The sequence below is a fragment of the Bombina bombina genome, chromosome 4 (genome assembly GCF_027579735.1).
Source record: "Bombina bombina isolate aBomBom1 chromosome 4, aBomBom1.pri, whole genome shotgun sequence".
Taxonomy (NCBI): domain Eukaryota; kingdom Metazoa; phylum Chordata; class Amphibia; order Anura; family Bombinatoridae; genus Bombina; species Bombina bombina.
In genome coordinates this window covers 186,702,815-186,723,449 of record NC_069502.1, presented here as the reverse complement: position 1 = coordinate 186,723,449, position 20,635 = coordinate 186,702,815, and the positions used below count along the sequence as shown (strand labels likewise).

At 37.4% G+C, this 20,635-nt stretch overlaps 1 protein-coding gene across 4 annotated transcripts in view; it reads left to right on the top strand.

Moving 5' to 3' along the window:
- The window catches only part of COLEC11 (collectin subfamily member 11), a 116,522-nt gene extending 96,714 nt beyond the window's left edge, over positions 1-19,808 (top strand). For 3 of the 4 annotated variants that reach the window (XM_053709718.1, XM_053709719.1, XM_053709717.1), the window contains 2 exons: positions 5,906-6,001; positions 16,239-19,808. In XM_053709718.1, the coding sequence (XP_053565693.1) occupies positions 5,906-6,001; positions 16,239-16,648 (506 nt within the window). In that variant the 3' untranslated portion in view covers positions 16,649-19,808. The remainder of the gene's footprint in view (positions 1-5,905; positions 6,002-16,238) is intronic. The other variant, XM_053709720.1, reaches the window with a different exon arrangement.
- The last annotated feature ends 827 nt before the right edge of the window (positions 19,809-20,635 follow it).

Below are 20,635 nucleotides of genomic sequence, written 5' to 3'. Positions count from 1 at the left end.
TTCCGATTGGCTGATAGAATCCTATCAGCCAATCGGAATTCGAGGGACGCCATCTTGGATGACGTCCCTTAAAGGAACCGTCATTCATCGGGAGACGCCGGAAGAAGAGGATGGATCCGCGTCGGATTCTTCAACATGGACCCGCTCCGCACCGGATGGAAGAAGATCGAAGATGCAGCTTGGATGAAGATGTTTGCCGGTCCGGATGTCCTCTTCTTGCCGGATAGGAGGAAGACTTTGGAGCCTCTTCTGGACCTCTTCAGCACCGGATGCCAGGACGGATCGGTGATACCTGTTGAGGTGAAGACAAGGTAGGAAGATCTTCAGGGGCTTAGTGTTAGGTTTATTTAAGGGGGGTTTGGGTTAGATTAGGGGTATGTGGGTGGTGGGTTGTAATGTTGGGGGGGGGTATTGTATGTTTTTTTTTACAGGCAAAAGAGCTGATTTTCTTGGGGCATGCCCCGCAAAGGGCCCTGTTCAGGGCTGGTAAGGTAAAAGAGCTTTTAAATTTATTAATTTAGAATAGGGTAGGGAATTTTTTTATTTTGGGGGTCTTTGTTATTTTATTAGGGGGCTTAGAGTAGGTGTAATTAGTTTAAAATTGTTGTAATATTTTTCTTATGTTTGTAAATATTTTTTTATTTTTTGTAACTTAGTTCTTTTTTATTTTTTGTACTTTAGTTAGTTTATGTAATTGTAGTTATTTGTAGAAATTGTATTTAATTTATTTATTGATAGTGTAGTGTTAGGTTTTATTTTAGGTAATTGTAGGTATTTTATTTAATTAATTTATTGATAGGGTAGTGTTAGGTTTAATTATAACTTAGGTTAGGACTTATTTTACAGGTAATTTTGTTATTATTTTAACTAGGTAACTATTAAATAGTTCTTAACTATTTAATAGCTATTGTACCTGGTTAAAATAAATACAAAGTTGCCTGTAAAATAAATATTAATCCTAAAATAGCTACAATATAATTATAATTTATATTGTAGCTATATTAGGGTTTATTTTACAGGTAAGTATTTAGCTTTAAATAGGAATAATTTATTTAATAAGAGATAATTAATTTCGTTAGATTTAAATTATATTTAATTTAGGGGGGTGTTAGTGTTAGGGTTAGACTTAGCTTTAGGGGTTAATACATTTATTATAGTAGCGATGAGCTCCGGTCGTCAGATTAGGGGTTAATAATTGAAGTTAGGTGTCGGCGATGTTAGGGAGGGCAGATTAGGGGTTAATACTATTTATGATAGGGTTAGTGAGGCGGATTAGGGGTTAATAACTTTATTATAGTAGCGCTCAGGTCCGCTCGGCAGATTAGGGGTTAATAAGTGTAGGCAGGTGTCGGCGACGTTGAGGGGGGCAGATTAGGGGTTAATAAATATAATATAGGGGTCGGCGGTGTTAGGGGCAGCAGATTAGGGGTTCATAAGGATAACGTAGGTGGCGGCGCTTTGCGGTCGGCAGATTAGGGGTTAATTATTGTAGGTAGCTGGCGGCGACGTTGTGGGGGGCAGGTTAGGGGTTAATAAATATAATATAGGGTCGGCGGTGTTAGGGGCAGCAGATTAGGGGTACATAGGGATAATGTAAGTTGCGGCGGTTTACGGAGCGGCAGATTAGGGGTTAATAATATAATGCAGGGGTCAGCGATAGCGGGGGCGGCAGATTAGGGCTTAATAAGTGTAAGGGTAGGGGTGTTTAGACTCGGGGTATATGTTAGGGTGTTAGGTGCAGACTTAGGAAGTGTTTCCCCATAGGAAACAATGGGGCTGCGTTAGGAGCTGAACGCTGCTTTTTTGCAGGTGTTAGGTTTTTTTTCAGCTCAAACAGCCCCATTGTTTCCTATGGGAGAATCGTGCACGAGCACGTTTTTGAGGCTGGCCGCGTCCGTAAGCAACTCTGGTATTGAGAGTTGCATTTGCGGTAAAAATGCTCTACGCTCCTTTTTTGGAGCCTAACGCAGCATTTTTTTGAACTCTCGATACCAGAGTTAATTTTATGGTGCGGCCAGAAAAAAGCCTGCGTAGCGTTAACAGCCCATCTACCGCCAAACTCCAAATCTAGGCCTAAGATAGCTACAATATAATTAATAATTACATTGTAGCTATTTTAGGATTTATTTTTATTTTACAGGCAACTTTGTATTTATTTTAACTAGGTACAATAGCTATTAAATAGGTATTAACTATTTAATAGCTACCTAGTTAAAATAATTACAAAATTACCTGTAAAATAAACCCTAACCTAAGTTACAAATACACCTAACACTACACTATCAATAAATAAATTAAATTAATTAACTACAATTAGCTAAAATAAAATACAATTAAATTAAATTAAATAAACTATATTACAAAAAAAACAAACACTAAATTACAGAAAATAAAAAAATATTACAAGAAGTTTAAACTAATTACACCTAATCTAAGCCCCCTAATAAAATAAAAAAGCCCCCCAAAATAATAAAATGCCCTACCATATACTAAATTACAAATAGCCCTTAAAAGGGCTTTTTGCAGGGCATTGCCCCAAAGTAATCAGCTCTTTTACCTGTAAAAAAAAAAGACAATACCCCCCAACATTACAACCCACCACCCATACACCCCTACTCTAAAACCCACCCAATCCCCCCTTAATAAAACCTAACACTACCCCATTGAAGATAACCCTACCTTGAGCCATCTTCACCCAGCCGGGCACCAGTGGTCATCCGATGGGGCAGAAGAGGACATCCGGACCGGCAGAAGTCTTCATCCTATCCGGGCAGAAGAGGATATCTGGATCGGCAGACATCTTCATCCAAGCGGCATCTTCTATCTTCATCCATCCGACGAGGAGCGGCTCCATCTTGAAGACCTCCGGCGCGGAGCATCCTTCCTGGCCGACGGACTAACGACTAATGACGGTTCCTTTAAATGACATCATTCAAGATGGCGTCCCTCGAATTCTGATTGGCTGATAGGATTCTATCAGCCAATGGGAATTAAGGTAGGAAAAATATGATTGGTTGATTTAATCAGCCAATCAGATTGAAGTTCAACGTCAATTCTATTGGCTGATCCAATTAGCCAATCGGATTGAACTTCAATCCGATTGGCTGATTAAATCAACCAATCGGATTTTTCCTACCTTAATTCCGATTGGATGATAGAATTCTATCAGCCAATCGGAATTCAAGGGACGCCATCTTGGATGACATCATTTAAAGGAACCGTCATTCGTTGTTAGTCCGTCGGCCAGGAAGGATGCTCCGCGCCGGAGGTCTTCAAGATGGAGCCGCTCCTCGTCGGATGGATGAAGATAGAAGATGCCGCTTGGATGAAGATGTCTGCCAGTCCGGATGTCCTCTTCTGCCCAGATAGGATGAAGACTTCTGCCGGTCCCGATGTCCTCTTCTGCCCCATCGAATGACCACTGGTGCCCGGCTGGGTGAAGACGGCTCAAGGTAGGGTGATCTTCAATGGGGTATTGTTAGGTTTTATTAAGGGGGGATTGGGTGGGTTTTAGAGTAGGGGTGTGTGGGTGGTGGGTTGTAATGTTGGGGGGGTATTGTCTTTTTTTTTTTACAGGTAAAAGAGCTGATTACTTTGGGGCAATGCCACGCAAAAAGCCCTTTTAAGGGCTATTTGTAATTTAGTATAGGGTAGGGCATTTTATTATTTTGGGGGGCTTTTTTATTTTATTAGGGGGCTTAGATTAGGTGTAATTAGTTTAAACTTCTTGTAATATTTTTTTATTTTCTGTAATTTAGTGTTTGTTTTTTTGTAATATAGTTTATTTAATTTAATTGTATTTTATTTTAGCTAATTTGTAGTTAACTAATTTAATTTATTTATTGATAGTGTAGTGTTAGGTGTATTTGTAACTTAGGTTAGGGTTTATTTTACAGGTAATTTTGTAATTATTTGAATTAGGTAGCTATTAAATAGTTATTAACTATTTAAAAGCTATTGTACCTAGTTAAAATAAATACATCACCTGCTCTACGCTTGATGTTTATGGTTGGTCCGCTGACCTGTATATCTTACTGCCGAGGCTGGTGACTGGTTACTTTACAGACATCTCCCATCGTGACGTTGTCCCGTAAGCTACTGCCGATTGGTTCCTGGATTCCACGTGCAGTTTTCAGTGTGTTTGTCTGTCGGGCGACCAAAGTTCCCGTCCTGCGCTGTGAGGCATACGTTTATGCCGCTACATTTGTGAGTACCCCCACTTTGGGCTGCTGTGTTACTTTGTTCTTCTGCTGACGATACTGTCCCATGAGGTGCCTCTGTTTTCTGCTTACACAGGTTCTTCTCAAAATAAATACAAAGTTGCCTGTAAAATAAAAATAAATCCTAAAATAGCTACAATGTAATTATTAATTATATTGTAGCTATCTTAGGGTTTATTTTATAGGTAAGTATTTAGTTTTAAATAGGAATAATTTAGTTAATAATAGTAATATTATTTAGATTTATTTAAATAATAATTAAATTAGGGGGGTGTTAGGGTTAGACTTAGGTTTAGGGGGTAATACATTTAATGTAGGTGGCGGCGGTGTAGGGGGGTCAGATTAGAGGTTAATTTATTTAATGTAGGTGGCTGCGATGTAGGGGGGTCAGATTAGAGGTTAATAAATTTAATGTAGGTGGCGGCGGGGTCCGAGAGCGGCGGTTTAGGGGTTAAACACTTTATTTAGGTGCGGCGGGGTCCGGGAGCGGCGGTTTAGGGGTTAATACATATAATGTAGGTGATGGCGGTGTAGGGGGGTCAGATTAGAGGTTAATAAATTTAATGTAGGTGGCGGCGTGGTCCGGGAGCGGCGGTTTAGGGGTTAAACACTTTATTTAGGTGCGGCGGGGTCCGGGAGCGGCGGTTTAGGGGTTAATACATATAATGTAGGTGATGGCGGTGTAGGGGGGTCAGATTAGGGGTTAATACATTTAATGTAGGTGGCGGCGGGGTCCGGGAACGGCGGTTTAGGGGTTAATACTAAGATAGGTTTATTGCGGTGTGGGCTATGGCGGTTTAGGGGTTAATAATTAGGCTTATTGCCGGTCTAGGGGTTAATACATTTATTATTAGGAGTGAGAGGGGGGGATTGCGGATATAGGGGTATACGTGTCGAGCTTATTTTTGGGAGGCAGGTTAGACCATTACGGGAGATTTGATATTTTAGTTAGTTTTCTTAGGCGCCGGCAGTTTCTAAAGTGCCGTAAGTCACTGCGACTCCAGAAATTTGTAGTTACGTTCATTTCTGGACATTGCTAGTTTATCCGACTTACGGCACTTTAGCAACTGCCGGCGCCATATATGTAATACCCCGATGTGCAAGGTGAAACTATGGGCGGCGCGGGTTCCCTTGCTTGCGCCAAAAACTACGCCGTATATCGGATCGCGCCCAAAATGTTCACTTCACAAATGAACAAATGTTGTTGTAATAATGCACACTGCCCAGGCAATGCACAGCCCAGAATGACCGCAACAAGTACATAGTATCTTCTCAATGGAGAAATTGTCTAATCAAATAGATATATATATATATATATATATATATATATATATACAGTATATATATATATATATATACAGTATATATATATATATATAATGTAAATGTATTTTTTTTATATTGTCTAGCCCTTTTTAGTGCTTCACTTAAGCATATTTTGCATGTGAGAGTTAATAATGTACATATGAAAGTATGACTCACTTTGAATAATTCATTGTGTCATTGCAATATAATTTTGCTTGTTCACAGAAAAATACTTTTATAAATCAAATGACTATGAAGTAGTTATAATAATGTATATAGCTGTACCCAGGACTTTCTATATCACTGACTTTCTCATTATCACTCTTATTACCACATCTCCTATGTAAGGAATTGACGCAGTGACGTTTATCATTTTTTAGGAATACCATGTGAGTGTGGACAGCTGAGAAAGGCTGTTGGGGAAATGGATATCCAAGTTGCACAGCTGACCACAGAACTAAAGTTTGTAAAAAATGGTACGTAACAGTTTTCTGTCTTTTTTAATAGAAACTTGAATTATTTAGGGGAATGATAAATATATAAAAGTGCAAATATATAATATAAATAATGCAGTTATTTGACACATTTATATAAATATCATGGCCATAATCATATTTGTAACAAAAATAAACCGTTTTCCTTATTTTCTATTTATAGTTAAAGAGATATGAAACCCAAATGTTTTCTTTCTCGATTTAGATAGAGTATGCTATTTTACTTTCTAATTTACTTCTATTATCTAATTTTCTTTTTTTCTCTTGATATCTTTTGTTGAAAAGCAGGGATGTAAGCTTAGGAGTCGGCTTATTTCTGGAGCACTCTATGGCAGCAGTTTTGCAAGAATTGTATCCATTTGCAAGAGCACTAAATGGCAGCACTGTTTCCTGCCATGTAATGCTCCAGATGCCTACCTAGGTATCTGTTCAACACAGAATATCATGGGAACGAAGCAAATTTGATAATAGAAGTAAATTGGAAACTTCCTAAAAATGGTTTGCTCTGAATCACAAAATATTTGTTGGCGGTCTCATATCCCTTTAATTAGAAGAAATTACTCCTTAGTAAAGAATACCAAGAGAATTAGGCAAAACTTATAGCAGAAGTAAATTGGGAGATTATGTAAAATGGCATGATCTATGTAATTAATTTGTTTACTTTTGGCTTTACTGCTGTAATACAGAGCTTGCAATAACAAAAGTAATCTAAACTAGCAGAGCTGCTACATATTATACAATATATCTTAAAGGGAAAGGAAAGTTAAACTTGCCTGATTAGACAGAAAGTGTCATTTTAATACACTTTTAAATTCACTTCTATTTTCAAATTTGCTTTGTTCAATTGGTATCCTTTGCTGAAAAATAATATGTACATATCCTATACTACTTCAACCTAGCTGGTGACTGGTGGCTTCACACATTTGTCTCTTGTCATTGGCTTCCTAGATGTGTTCAGCTACCCAACAGTAGTGAATTGGTGGGCCTTTAGCAAAGGATACTAAAGAATAAAGTAAATTTGATACTAGAAGTAAATTGGAATGTTGTTTTCGTTTTCTTGTTATTCTTTGTTGAAAAGATATCTATATAGGTAGCATGCACATGTCTGGAGCACCACATGACAGGAAATAGAGCTGCCATCTAGTGCTCTTGCTAATGTATAACATTGTTGCAAAACTGCTGCCATATAGTCATGCATACACGTGCACGCTCCTGAACTGACTTTCCTGTTTTTCAACTAAGGATAACAAGAAAACGAAGAAACGTCGATAATAGAAGTAAAATGGAAAAATGGTTTACAACGGAATTCTCTATATGATTCATAAAAGAACATGTTTGGGTTTCATTTCTCTTTAATAAGCTGTGGACCATAACCAATTTGCTGGAATTATAAAACAAAAACAAGTAGGAAACAAACCAACAGCTCTCACGTTGCAAACCTTTTATTATATCACAAAAAGTAAAAGTGAAATCAATTGAGATAGAGCTGATGGGGTTATTGCCCCAGTAAGAAGCAATGTCTCATTCACCAGTATGTAATACCCTACATGCTTAGCCTCAGCTGCCGATACTTATTAAAGATTCAATTGCATAGGTTATGGCACTTATAGTACACAAGTTATCCTTACTAGTATGGGGTAGAGTCAATTGCATAGGTTATAGCACTTATAGTACACAAGTTATCCTTACTAGTATGGGGTAGAGTCAATTGCATAGGTTATGGCACTTATAGTGCACAAGTTATCCTTACTAGTATGGGGTAGAGTCAATTGCATAGGTTATGGCACTTATAGTGCACAAGTTATCCTTACTAGTATGGGGTAGAGTCAATTGCATAGGTTATGGCACTTATAGTGCACAAGTTATCCTTACTAGTATGGGGTAGAGTCAATTGCATAGGTTATAGCACTTATAGTGCACAAGTTATCCTTACTAGTATGGGGTAGAGTCAATTGCATAGGTTATGGCACTTATAGTACACAAGTTATCCTTACTAGTATGGGGTAGAGTCAATTGCATAGGTTATGGCACTTATAGTACACAAGTTATCCTTACTAGTATGGGGTAGAGTCAATTGCATAGGTTATGGCACTTATAGTACACAAGTTATCCTTACTAGTATGGGGTAGAGTCAATTGCATAGGTTATAGCACTTATAGTACACAAGTTATCCTTATTAGTATGGGGTAGAGTCAATTGCATAGGTTATGGCACTTATAGTGCACAAGTTATCCTTACTAGTATGGGGTAGAGTCAATTGCATAGGTTATAGCACTTATAGTACACAAGTTATCCTTACTAGTATGGGGTAGAGTCAATGGCATAGGTTATAGCACTTATAGTACACAAGTTATCCTTACTAGTATGGGGTAGAGTCAATTGCATAGGTTATGGCACTTATAGTGCACAAGTTATCCTTACTAGTATGGGGTAGAGTCAATTGCATAGGTTATGGCACTTATAGTACACAACTTATCCATACTAGTATGGGGTAGAGTCAATTGCATAGGTTATGGCACTTATAGTACACAAGTTATCCTGACTAGTATGGGGTAGAGTCAATTGCATAGGTTATGGCACTTATAGTACACAAGTTATCCTTACTGGTATGGGGTAGAGTCAATTGCATAGGTTATAGCACTTATAGTACACAAGTTATCCTTACTAGTATGGGGTAGAGTCAATTGCATAGGTTATAGCACTTATAGTACACAAGTTATCCTTACTAGTATGGGGTAGATTCAATTGCATAGGTTATAGCACTTATAGTACACAAGTTATTCTTACTAGTATGGGGTAGATTCAATTGCATAGGTTATGGCACTTATAGTACACAGGTTATTCTTACTAGTATGGGGTAGATTCAAATTGTAATTAAAGACATAAGCTGCATATTCAGTTCCTGTTAGTGACAAATCCTTTTGTAAAATATTGGTGCAAAAACACAGTGGAAAGTAAAAGAATACGATCCAATAAAAACAGTGATTACCATTTTTATCCAGCAATATTTTGTGGAATACACTTCCAATATAAACAACAGTGCAGGTTTAAGGGTAAGAAAGGCCAACATTTAAATGTGCCTGAATAAAGCATTTTTACATTTTACATTCATTAACTAAAAAAAAAGGAACTACGTGTGACTGGAGGCTCAGGGAGCTAATGGTGGTGTGCAATGCATCAGTAAAGACTTAAAGGGACATGAAACCCACATTTTTTCTTTTGTGATTCAGATAGAGAATACAGTTTTAAACAACTTTCCAATTTACTTATATTATCCAATTTGCGTCATCCTTTGTTGAAGAAGCAACAATGCACTACTGGGAGCTAACTCAAAACCAGATGAGCCAATAACATGAGGCATGTAGGTGCAGGCACCAATCAGCAGCTCCTAAACCTACCTAGGTATCCTTTTCAAAATAGAATAGCAAGAAAACAAAACAAATTAGATAATAGAAGTAAATTGGAAAGTTGTTTAAATTTGTTCTATCTGAATCATGAAAGAAAGAATTTGAGTTTCATGTCCCTTTAACTTGTGTCATATAAGGCACTGCTTTCTGACAAGGTGTGGTGTTTAAATGCTGGTGCACACGGCACAGCATATGAGCATATGCCTCTTAAAAACAGTAATAACAGAAGTAACAGGAGTATGTTACAAAATGCTTCTATTTAAAATTGAAAGGCAGCCATGCATGTTTTAGTTTTGATTTTTTTTTATCCATTTAAAGGGACAGTCAAGTCCAAATTAAACTTTCCAATTTACTTTTATCACCAATTTTGCTTTGTTCTCTTGGTATTCTTAGTTGAAAGCTAAACCTATGTAGGTTCATATGCTAATTTCTTAGACCTTGGAGGCTGCCTATAATCTAAATGCATTTTGACAGTTTTTCACCACTAGAGAACGTTAGTTCATGTGTGTCATATAGATAATATTAAGCTCACGCACGTGAAGTTACCTAGAAGTCAGCACTGACTGTCTAAAACGCAAGTCTGTCAAAATAACTGAAATAAGGGGGCAGTTTGCAGAGGCTTAGATAAAAGGTAATCACAGAGGTAAAACGCGTATTATTATAACTGTGTTGGTTATGCAAAACTGGGGAATTGGTAATAAAGGGATTATCTATCTTTTTAAACAACAGCAATTCTGGTGTTGACTGTCCCTTTAAGTATGTAAATAATATATAGCAGTGCCAATAGATTAATATCCAAACAGACTAGTCTTTTCTTTCATGTAATTAGCAAGAGTCCATGAGCTAGTGACGTATGGGATATACATTCCTACCAGGAGGGGCAAAGTTTCCCAAACCTCAAAATGCCTATAAATACACCCCTCACCACACCCACAAATCAGTTTTACAAACTTTGCCTCCTATGGAGGTGGTGAAGTAAGTTTGTGCTAGATTCTACGTTGATATGCGCTCCGCAGCAGGTTGGAGCCCGGTTTTCCTCTCAGCGTGCAGTGAATGTCAGAGGGATGTGAGGAGAGTATTGCCTATTTGAATTTAATGATCTCCTTCTACGGGGTCTATTTCATAGGTTCTCTGTTATCGGTCGTAGAGATTAATCTCTTACCTCCCTTTTCAGATCGACGATATACTCTTATATATACCATTACCTCTACTGATTCTCGTTTCAGTACTGGTTTGGCTTGCTACTACATGTAGATGAGTGTCCTGGGGTAAGTAAGTCTTATTTTCTGTGACACTCTAAGCTATGGTTGGGCACTTTTATATAAAGTTCTAAATATATGTATTCAAACATTTATTTGCCTTGACTCAGGATGTTCAACGTTCCTTATTTCAGACAGTCAGTTTCATATTTGGGATAATGCATATGAATAAATCAATTTTTTTCTTACCTTAAAATTTTGACTTTTTTTTCCCTGTGGGCTGTTAGGCTCGCAGGGGCTGAAAATGCTTCATTTTATTGCGTCATTCTTGGCGCGGACTTTTTTGGAGCAAAAACTTTTTTTCTGTTTCCGGCGTCATACGTGTCGCCGGAAGTTGCGTCATTTTTTACTTTTTTTTGCGCCAAAAGTGTCGGCGTTCCGGATATAGCGTCATTTTTGGCGCCAAAAGCATTTAGGCGCCAAATAATGTGGCTGTCTTTTTTGGCGCGAAAAAATATGGGCGTCATTATTGTCTCCACATTATTTAAGTCTCATTATTTATTGCTTCTGGTTGCTAGAAGCTTGTTCACTGGCATTTTTTCCCATTCCTGAAACTGTCATTTAAGGAATTTGATCAATTTTGCTTTATATGTTGTTTTTTTCTGTTACATATTGCAAGATGTCCCAGATTGACACTGAGTCAGAAGATACTTCTGGAAAATCGCTGCCTGGTGCTGGATCTACCAAAGTTAAGTGTATCTGCTGTAAACTTGTGGTATCTGTTCCTCCAGCTGTTGTTTGTAATGAATGTCATGACAAACTTGTTAATGCAGATAATATTTCCTTTAGTAATGTTACATTACCTGTTGCTGTTCCGTCAACATCTAATACTCAGAGTGTTCCTGTTAACATAAGAGATTTTGTTTCTGAATCCATTAAGAAGGCTATGTCTGTTATTCCTCCTAGTAAACGTAAAAGGTCTTTTAAAACTTCTCATTTTTCAGATGAATTTTTAAATGAACATCATCATTCTGATTCTGATAATGGTTCCTCTGGTTCAGAGGATTCTGTCTCAGAGGTTGATGCTGATAAATCTTCATATTTATTCAAAATGGAATTTATTCGTTCTTTACTTAAAGAAGTCTTAATTGCATTAGAAATAGAGGATTCTGGTCCTCTTGATACTAAATCTAAACGTTTAAATAAGGTTTTTAAATCTCCTGTAGTTATTCCAGAAGTTTTTCCTGTCCCTGATGCTATTTCTGAAGTAATCTCCAGGGAATGGAATAATTTGGGTAATTCATTTACTCCTTCTAAACGTTTTAAGCAATTATACCCTGTGCCATCTGACAGATTAGAGTTTTGGGACAAAATCCCTAAGGTTGATGGGGCTGTCTCTACTCTTGCTAAACGTACTACTATTCCTACGGCAGATAGTACTTCCTTTAAGGATCCTTTAGATAGGAAGATTGAATACTTTCTAAGAAAAGCTTACTTATGTTCAGGTAATCTTCTTAGACCTGCTATATCTTTAGCGGATGTTGCTGCAGCTTCAACTTTTTGGTTAGAAGCTTTAGCGCAACAAGTAACAGATCATAATTCTCATAGCATTGTTAATCTTCTTCAACATGCTAATAACTTTATTTGTGATGCCATCTTTGATATCATTAGAGTTGATGCCAGGTATATGTCTCTAGCTATTTTAGCTAGAAGAGCTTTATGGCTTAAAACTTGGAATGCTGATATGTCTTCTAAGTCAACTTTGCTTTCCCTTTCTTTCCAGGGTAATAAATTATTTGGTTCTCAGTTGGATTCTATTATCTCAACTGTTACTGGAGGGAAAGGAACTTTTTTACCACAGGATAAAAAATCTAAGGTAAATTTAGGTCTAATAATCGTTTTCGTTCCTTTCGTCACAATAAGGAACAAAAGCCTGATCCTTCATCCACAGGAGCGGTATCAGTCTGGAAACCATCTCCAGTCTGGAATAAATCCAAGCCTTTTAGAAAACCAAAGCCAGCTCCCAAGTCCACATGAAGGTGCGGCCCTCATTCCAGCCCAGCTGGTAGGGGGCAGATTACGTTTTTTCAAAGAAATTTGGATCAATTCAATTCACAATCTTTGGATTCAGAACATTGTTTCAGAAGGGTACAGAATTGGCTTCAAGATAAGGCCTCCTGCAAAGAGATTTTTTCTTTCCAGTGTCCCAGTAAATCCAGCAAAGGCTCGAGCATTTCTGAAATGTGTTTCAGATCTAGAGTTGGCTGGAGTAATTATGCCAGTTCCAGTTCTGGAACAGGGGCGGGGGTTTTATTCAAATCTCTTCATTGTACCAAAGAAGGAGAATTCCTTCAGACCAGTTCTGGATCTAAAAATATTGAATCGTTATGTAAGGATACCAACATTCAAAATGGTAACTATAAGGACTATCCTGCCTTTTGTTCAGCAAGGGCATTATATGTCCACAATAGATTTACAGGATGCATATCTGCATATTCCGATTCATCCAGATCACTATCAGTTTCTGAGATTCTCTTTCCTAGACAAGCATTACCAGTTTGTGGCTCTGCCGTTTGGCCTAGCAACAGCTCCAAGAATATTTACAAAGGGTCTCGGTGCCCTTCTGTCTGTAATCAGAGAACAGGGTATTGTGGTATTTCCTTATTTGGACGATATCTTGGTACTTGCTCAGTCTTCACATTTAGCAGAATCTCATACGAATCGACTTGTGTTGTTTCTTCAAGATCATGGTTGGAGGATCAATTTACCGAAAAGTTCATTGATTCCTCAGACAAGGGTAACCTTTTTAGGTTTCCAGATAGATTCAGTGTCCATGACTCTGTCTCTGACAGACAAGAGACGTCTAAAATTGATCTCAGTTTGTCGAAACCTTCAGTCACAATCATTCCCTTCGGTAGCCTTATGCATGGAAATTCTAGGTCTTATGACTGCTGCATCGGACGCGATCCCCTTTGCTCGTTTTCACATGCGACCTCTTCAGCTCTGTATGCTGAACCAGTGGTGCAGGGATTACACAAAGATATCTCAATTAATATCTTTAAAACCGATTGTACAACACTCTCTGACGTGGTGGACAGATCACCATCGTTTAGTTCAGGGGGCTTCTTTTGTTCTTCCGACCTGGACTGTAATTTCAACAGATGCAAGTCTGACAGGTTGGGGAGCTGTTTGGGGGTCTCTGACAGCACAAGGGGTTTGGGAATCTCAGGAGGTGAGATTACCAATCAATATTTTGGAACTCCGTGCAATTTTCAGAGCTCTTCAGTCATGGCCTCTTCTAAAGAGAGAATCGTTCATTTGTTTTCAGACAGACAATGTCACAACTGTGGCATATATCAATCATCAAGGAGGGACTCACAGTCCTCTGGCTATGAAAGAAGTATCTCGAATACTGGTATGGGCGGAATCCAGCTCCTGTCTAATTTCTGCGGTTCATATCCCAGGTATAGACAATTGGGAAGCGGATTATCTCAGTCGCCAAACGTTACATCCGGGCGAATGGTCTCTTCACCCAGAGGTATTTCTTCAGATTGTTCAAATGTGGGGACTTCCAGAAATAGATCTGATGGCTTCTCATCTAAACAAGAAACTTCCCAGGTATCTGTCCAGATCCAGGGATCCTCAGGCGGAAGCAGTGGATGCATTGTCACTTCCTTGGAAGTATCATCCTGCCTACATCTTTCCACCTCTAGTTCTTCTTCCAAGAGTAATCTCCAAGATTCTGAAGGAACGCTCGTTTGTTCTGCTGGTGGCTCCAGCATAGCCTCACAGGTTTTGGTATGCGGATCTTGTCCGGATGGCCTCTTGCCAACCGTGGACTATTCCGTTAAGACCAGACCTTCTTTCGCAAGGTCCTTTTTACCATCAGGATCTCAAATCCTTAAATTTAAAGGTATGGAGATTGAACGCTTGATTCTTAGTCAAAGAGGTTTCTCTGACTCTGTGATAAATACTATGTTACAGGCTCGTAAATCTGTATCTAGGAAGATATATTATCGAGTTTGGAAGACTTACATTTCTTGGTGTCTTTCTCACCATTTTTCCTGGCATTCTTTTAGAATTCCGAGAATTTTACAATTTCTTCAGGATGGTTTGGATAAAGGTTTGTCTGCAAGTTCCTTGAAAGGACAAATCTCTGCTCTTTCTGTTCTTTTTCACAGAAAGATTGCTAATCTTCCTGAAATTCATTGTTTTGTACAAGCTTTGGTTCGTATAAAACCTGTTATTAAGTCAATTTCTCCTCCATGGAGTTTGAATTGGGTTCTGGGGGCTCTTCAAGCTCCTCCGTTTGAACCTATGCATTCATTGGACATTAAATTACTTTCTTGGAAAGTTTTGTTTCTTTTGACCATCTCTTCTGCTAGAAGAGTTTCTGAATTATCTGCTCTTTCTTGTGAGTCTCCTTTTCTGATTTTTTAAATTTTTACCTAAGGTTGTGAATTCTAACAACATTAGTAGAGAAATTGTGGTTCCTTTATTGTGTCCTAATCCTAAGAATTCTAAGGAGAGATTATTGCATTCTTTGGATATAGTTAGAGCTTTGAAATATTATGTTGAAGCTACTAAGAATTTCCGGAAGACTTCTAGTCTATTTGTTATCTTTTCCGGTTCTAGGAAAGGTCAGAAGGCCTCTGCCATTTCTTTGGCATCTTGGTTGAAATCTTTAATTCATCATGCTTATGTCGAGTCGGGTAGAACTCCGCCTCAAAGGATTACAGCTCATTCTACTAGGTCTGTTTCTACTTCCTGGGCGTTTAGGAATGAAGCTTCGGTTGATCAGATTTGCAAAGCAGCAACTTGGTCTTCTTTTCATATTTTTACTAAATTCTACCATTTTGATGTGTTTTCTTCTTCTGAAGCAGTTTTTGGTAGAAAAGTACTTCAGCAGCTGTTTCAGTTTGATTCTTCTGCTTATAATTTCATTTTTTTTCATTATAAGATTTAAACTTTATTTTGGGTGTGGATTATTTTCAGCGGAATTGGCTGTCTTTATTTTATCCCTCCCTCTCTAGTGACTCTTGCGTGGAAGATCCACATCTTGGGTAGTCATTATCCCATACGTCACTAGCTCATGGACTCTTGCTAATTACATGAAAGAAAACATAATTTATGTAAGAACTTACCTGATAAATTCATTTCTTTCATATTAGCAAGAGTCCATGAGGCCCACCCTTTTTGTGGTGGTTATGATTTTTTGTATAAAGCACAATTATTCCAATTCCTTATTTTTTATGCTTTCGCACTTTTGTCTTATCACCCCACTTCTTGGCTATGCGTTAAACTGATTTGTGGGTGTGGTGAGGGGTGTATTTATAGGCATTTTGAGGTTTGGGAAACTTTGCCCCTCCTGGTAGGAATGTATATCCCATACGTCACTAGCTCATGGACTCTTGCTAATATGAAAGAAATGAATTTATCAGGTAAGTTCTTACATAAATTATGTTTTTGTTGAAAATTGCATGGGTTATTATAGGTAGGATGCTTTAATTACCAAATACTGACCACTCAGCCTGCAGCTAGCTAAATATATTCATAGTAAAGTCTTTTATATGTATTAAGCTTGTTATAGAAATTTGAGTGCTCACTTTTCAGCACTGCCCTCCCCCGCAGTTGTTGCTGGTGTGCGTGAGACAGATACTAAGATCTACCTACTTGTGAAAGAAGAAAAGAAGTATACTGATGCCCAGTCTTACTGCCATGGAAGAGGTGGAACTCTGAGCATGCCCAAAGATGATGCAACCAATAGTCTGATTGCCTCGTACATTAACCAATCCGGTCTAACAAGGGTTTTCATTGGTATCAATGATTTGGAAAAAGAAGGCCATTTTGTTTATTCTGACCGATCTCCAATGCAGACCTTCAACAAATGGCGTCAGGGAGAACCCAATAATGCTTATGATGAGGAGGACTGTGCAGAAATGGTTGCTTCAGGAGGATGGAATGATGTTTCTTGCCTTATTACTATGTATTTTATCTGTGAGTTTGATAAAGAAAATGTGTAATTTGTTTTTGTAAGTCTGTAATGAAAAAAATCTACAAACACCATTTTATTAATATATGTGTAAAAAAGCTGCTTATGTTTTGTATTGTACATCTGTAAATATATGGAATACATATAGGTTTCTTCACTCTTTACAAAAAAATGCCTACACTGTTTTTGATGACTCGAAAATGTTGGATATTGTAATGTACACTCATCACAGAACTAGTTCTCGGTTTAAACTTCAGTTCTCAAAGCATGCTCAACAAACATTTTATATATCCATGAATAATTAGGACTTTCTTTGAAATCAACTCTGTTAATAGATGGTAAATTTGAATATTTTTATATCTTCGGATACATTTACCTATCTTTTTTGAAGTTACTTCTTTTAAGAGATAGAAAGGTCAAGATTGAAATATGCATGCTTGTATTTCAACTTTAAATAGAAACATTTTTGCAATATTATTATTGTTTTTCTGTGGCATACACACATATGCTGTGAGGGCCCGTGCAACAGTATTCATGCTCAGAGTGCTTGAGGTGGTGTGTATTGTGTCTGTGAAAACTTAATTTGTGTCATACAAGCAACTGCTGACTCTCTAAGAAGGTGTAGTGTTTGAATACTTGTGCACAGGGCCCTCACAGCATATGTGCATATGCCACTGAAAAACAGTAATATGTTTAACTAGAAGCAGTTTTGCTAATGTAGGTATACTGCAAAAATGCTTCTATTGAAAATTAAAATGCACATTTAAATTTTGACCTTTCTTTAAAGAGAATATAAAGTTAATGTAATTTACCAACTGTAGATGTCAAGGGTTACTTTAAACCAGTAGACCAACAATACTGTTAATTTCTGCCAATCCCAGACACTTTTGTTTAAATAATTATAATAATATAATATTGCATATGAAATATTTAGTTACCACAAAAAAAAATGCAGGACTAACTTGTGATAAGATTCCTGCTACCAGGTGCAACATACAGTATATGGCATATATTAATCCCAACTGTGCCAACTTAATTTAAATTCTGTATCTAGTAAATATATTACATAAAAATACACTGATCATAAATTTTCTCCACCAAAATGCATCTTAAAGTTAATCAGGATTACTTTCAAAAAATGAGCCTTGTGAATTTTTTTTAAAGAGTATTAGAAGTGAAAATTAAACATCCAAGGTTCAGATAGAGCATGCAACTAAAAAAATAAATAATCAATTTTACAAATTTCTCCCCACCTCCCTCCTGGCTATTCTTTGAATGTTTTGAATCTTGAGCTTCCTCAAAAATTCGGGGTTCCCCAAATGTTTCATTAGGAAGGGTATGATATGGGAGAGGAGATGGATAAATGGAACTAAACTCTTTAAACCTCTTACAATACATTATAACCTTCACCTCTCAGATCTTATTCCTGGACTACCCTGCCAAATTAAGGCATGGAGTAAGGAAATGGAAACTACTTTCACAGACCAAGACTGTGACAGAGCCATTTCTTTAACAAAAAAGACAGTACATTGTGTTATTATGCTAGAGATATACATTAAGTTATTACTAAAATGGCACAGAACTCCCCTTAAACTGGCAAAGATGTATCCGACAATTTCACTGTTGTGTTGGTGAGGGTGCGGAGAGGTCGGGTCAGACATGCATATATGGTGGAGTTGCCCAAAACTCACATCACTATGGGAAGACCTTGAGAGACTGTGTTCCTCTTTAGGTTTCACACTTACCTTGTCCCCCTCTAGTGTTCTACTACATCTCATAGAAAATACCATACCAGATACGTCAAGGAGATTAATTATCTGTATTTTTACTGCTACTAAGCTATGCATAGGTCGGGCATGGAAAAAAACCTGGTCCTCCGTGTCTTGTTGAAATAAGTGCAGTGGTCGATTTCATGGCCAAGATGGAAAAACATTTCTTTAACTCAATTGACCAAATGGAGAAATACTGGTCTGTTTGGGATACCTGGCTACCCAGATGACTTCGCTTCGATTTATTTAATCCCCTACGGCCTACACCATTACAACCAGAGACAATAAAGTCTGGTTTTTAGTTCTTTATTGCGCCTCCCCCCCCCCCTTTTTTTTCTTATTCCTCTTCTCCTCCCTCTCACACCTTTTCTTCATAATTTTGACCTTCCCCTTCCTGACCCTGCCTATGTGAATAGATCCTTATCTAATAATATCATGGATTCCGTCTGATAATAACACATTATTGCTACAAAAATTCCATAACAGTTGGAAAATAAAGTCTATTATTTAACTGTTTCTGTAATAACATCTCACATATGACCGATCACCTTGAACACATTTGGACTATACCGAGATTGACAACTGAAACCCGTATGTTTTTAAAAGGATAAATATATGTAACCATGTAGAAGTTGATAATATTATGCGTTGTATTATTGTTATATTCTTGAAAAATCAATAAAAATATATTTCTCATGGTCTCCTTGGTGGAAACTCAAAGGGACATGAAACGCACAATTTTTCTTTCATTATATAGAGTGTATAATAAATAAAAAAACACTATACAATTTACTTTGTTTTCTTGGTATCTTTCATTAAATAGTAGGTAGGTAGACTCAGGTGCATGCGCATTTGTCTGGTGCCCTATATGGTAGCAGTTGTGCAAGAATGTTTTTAACAATGTTATACATTGTGCAAACACTGCTGCCATCTAGTGCTCAAAAGCATTCTTGCAAAACTGCTACCACAATAGCTACGCTCTTCAACAAAGAATTCCATGAGAATGAAGTAAGTATGACAATAGAAGTAAATTGGATGCTCTATCTAAATCATGAAAGAATAAATGTGTGTGTTCATGTCCCTTTAGCTCCTTTTCATGAGTGCATATTGTTGTAGGCTCACAAGTTTGCTCTGTCTCAGTGATGGATAACCTTAGCAGCCCCGATGTTTCAGAACTACATGTCCAATGATGCTCAACCAGACTGCAGAGTGCCTAAGCATCAGGGGAAATGTATTTTTTAAAACATCTGGGATGCTAAGGTTATCCGTCACTGTATAACATCCTGCCACATAGTCCTCAAGGGGGCAAGTTTCAACAAAGGCTACCAAAAGAATAAGGTAAAATAGTACACTATCTGAATAGAGCAAGTTTAATTTTGACTTCTATTTCCCTATAAAATAAAATATTTTTTTAACCTTGAATTTATTTTACTTGTTATGTTATTATGTCACTGATGTTTTGTTTCAGTAAAGACAATTTATTATGTAATATAAACCTCTGGTCTAGTAATAAAATGTATTATGTGTCTTAAAGGACAAGCAATAGGTTAAGTAGGGATGTAGGCTTACGTAAGAAAAACGTTCATATGGACCACAACACTTTATGTAAATGAAATGTCTTCATTCTGTATTTTTTTTAAAACAAATAATTGAATAAAATTTATTTCATCCCCACCCAAAGCTTTTTCACTTCCATATTAATAAATATGTTTAAGTTGCTGTGGAGTAGCCCATTATTATTAATTATAATGGTTAGAAAAGAAAAAAGGCAACATGCTGATATGTTATTCATAAACAGAAGAAGAATATTGGCACTGTGAGTAATATTCTAAGGAAATAAAGATCAATGATCTCGGTGCTGCCCTTTACATAATAGTTCAAAACAACAAGGAATGGGGGACAAGAAAGGGATTAACTAGCACTCTTTCCTATTACTTAAATAACTAGGCTGAATATATCAGCTCACAAAAGTATATGAATTAAGTTCTTATTAAAAAATCAAACTTTAATTATTGGTATAAAAAAGGAGGGATTCAAGGGGAAAGCAATGGCGTTAGGGAAGGTTAGTGTTGGTTATATGCATCCCTGAATAGTAGAGTTTTTAGGGAGTGCTTGAAGCTGTAAAAACTAGGGGAGAGTCTTATGAAGCGAGGCAGGGATTTCCACAAGATGGGGGCCAGTCTGGAGAAGTCCTGTAAACGTGAATGTGAGGAAGTAACAAGAGAGGAGGAGATCCTGAGCTGATCGAA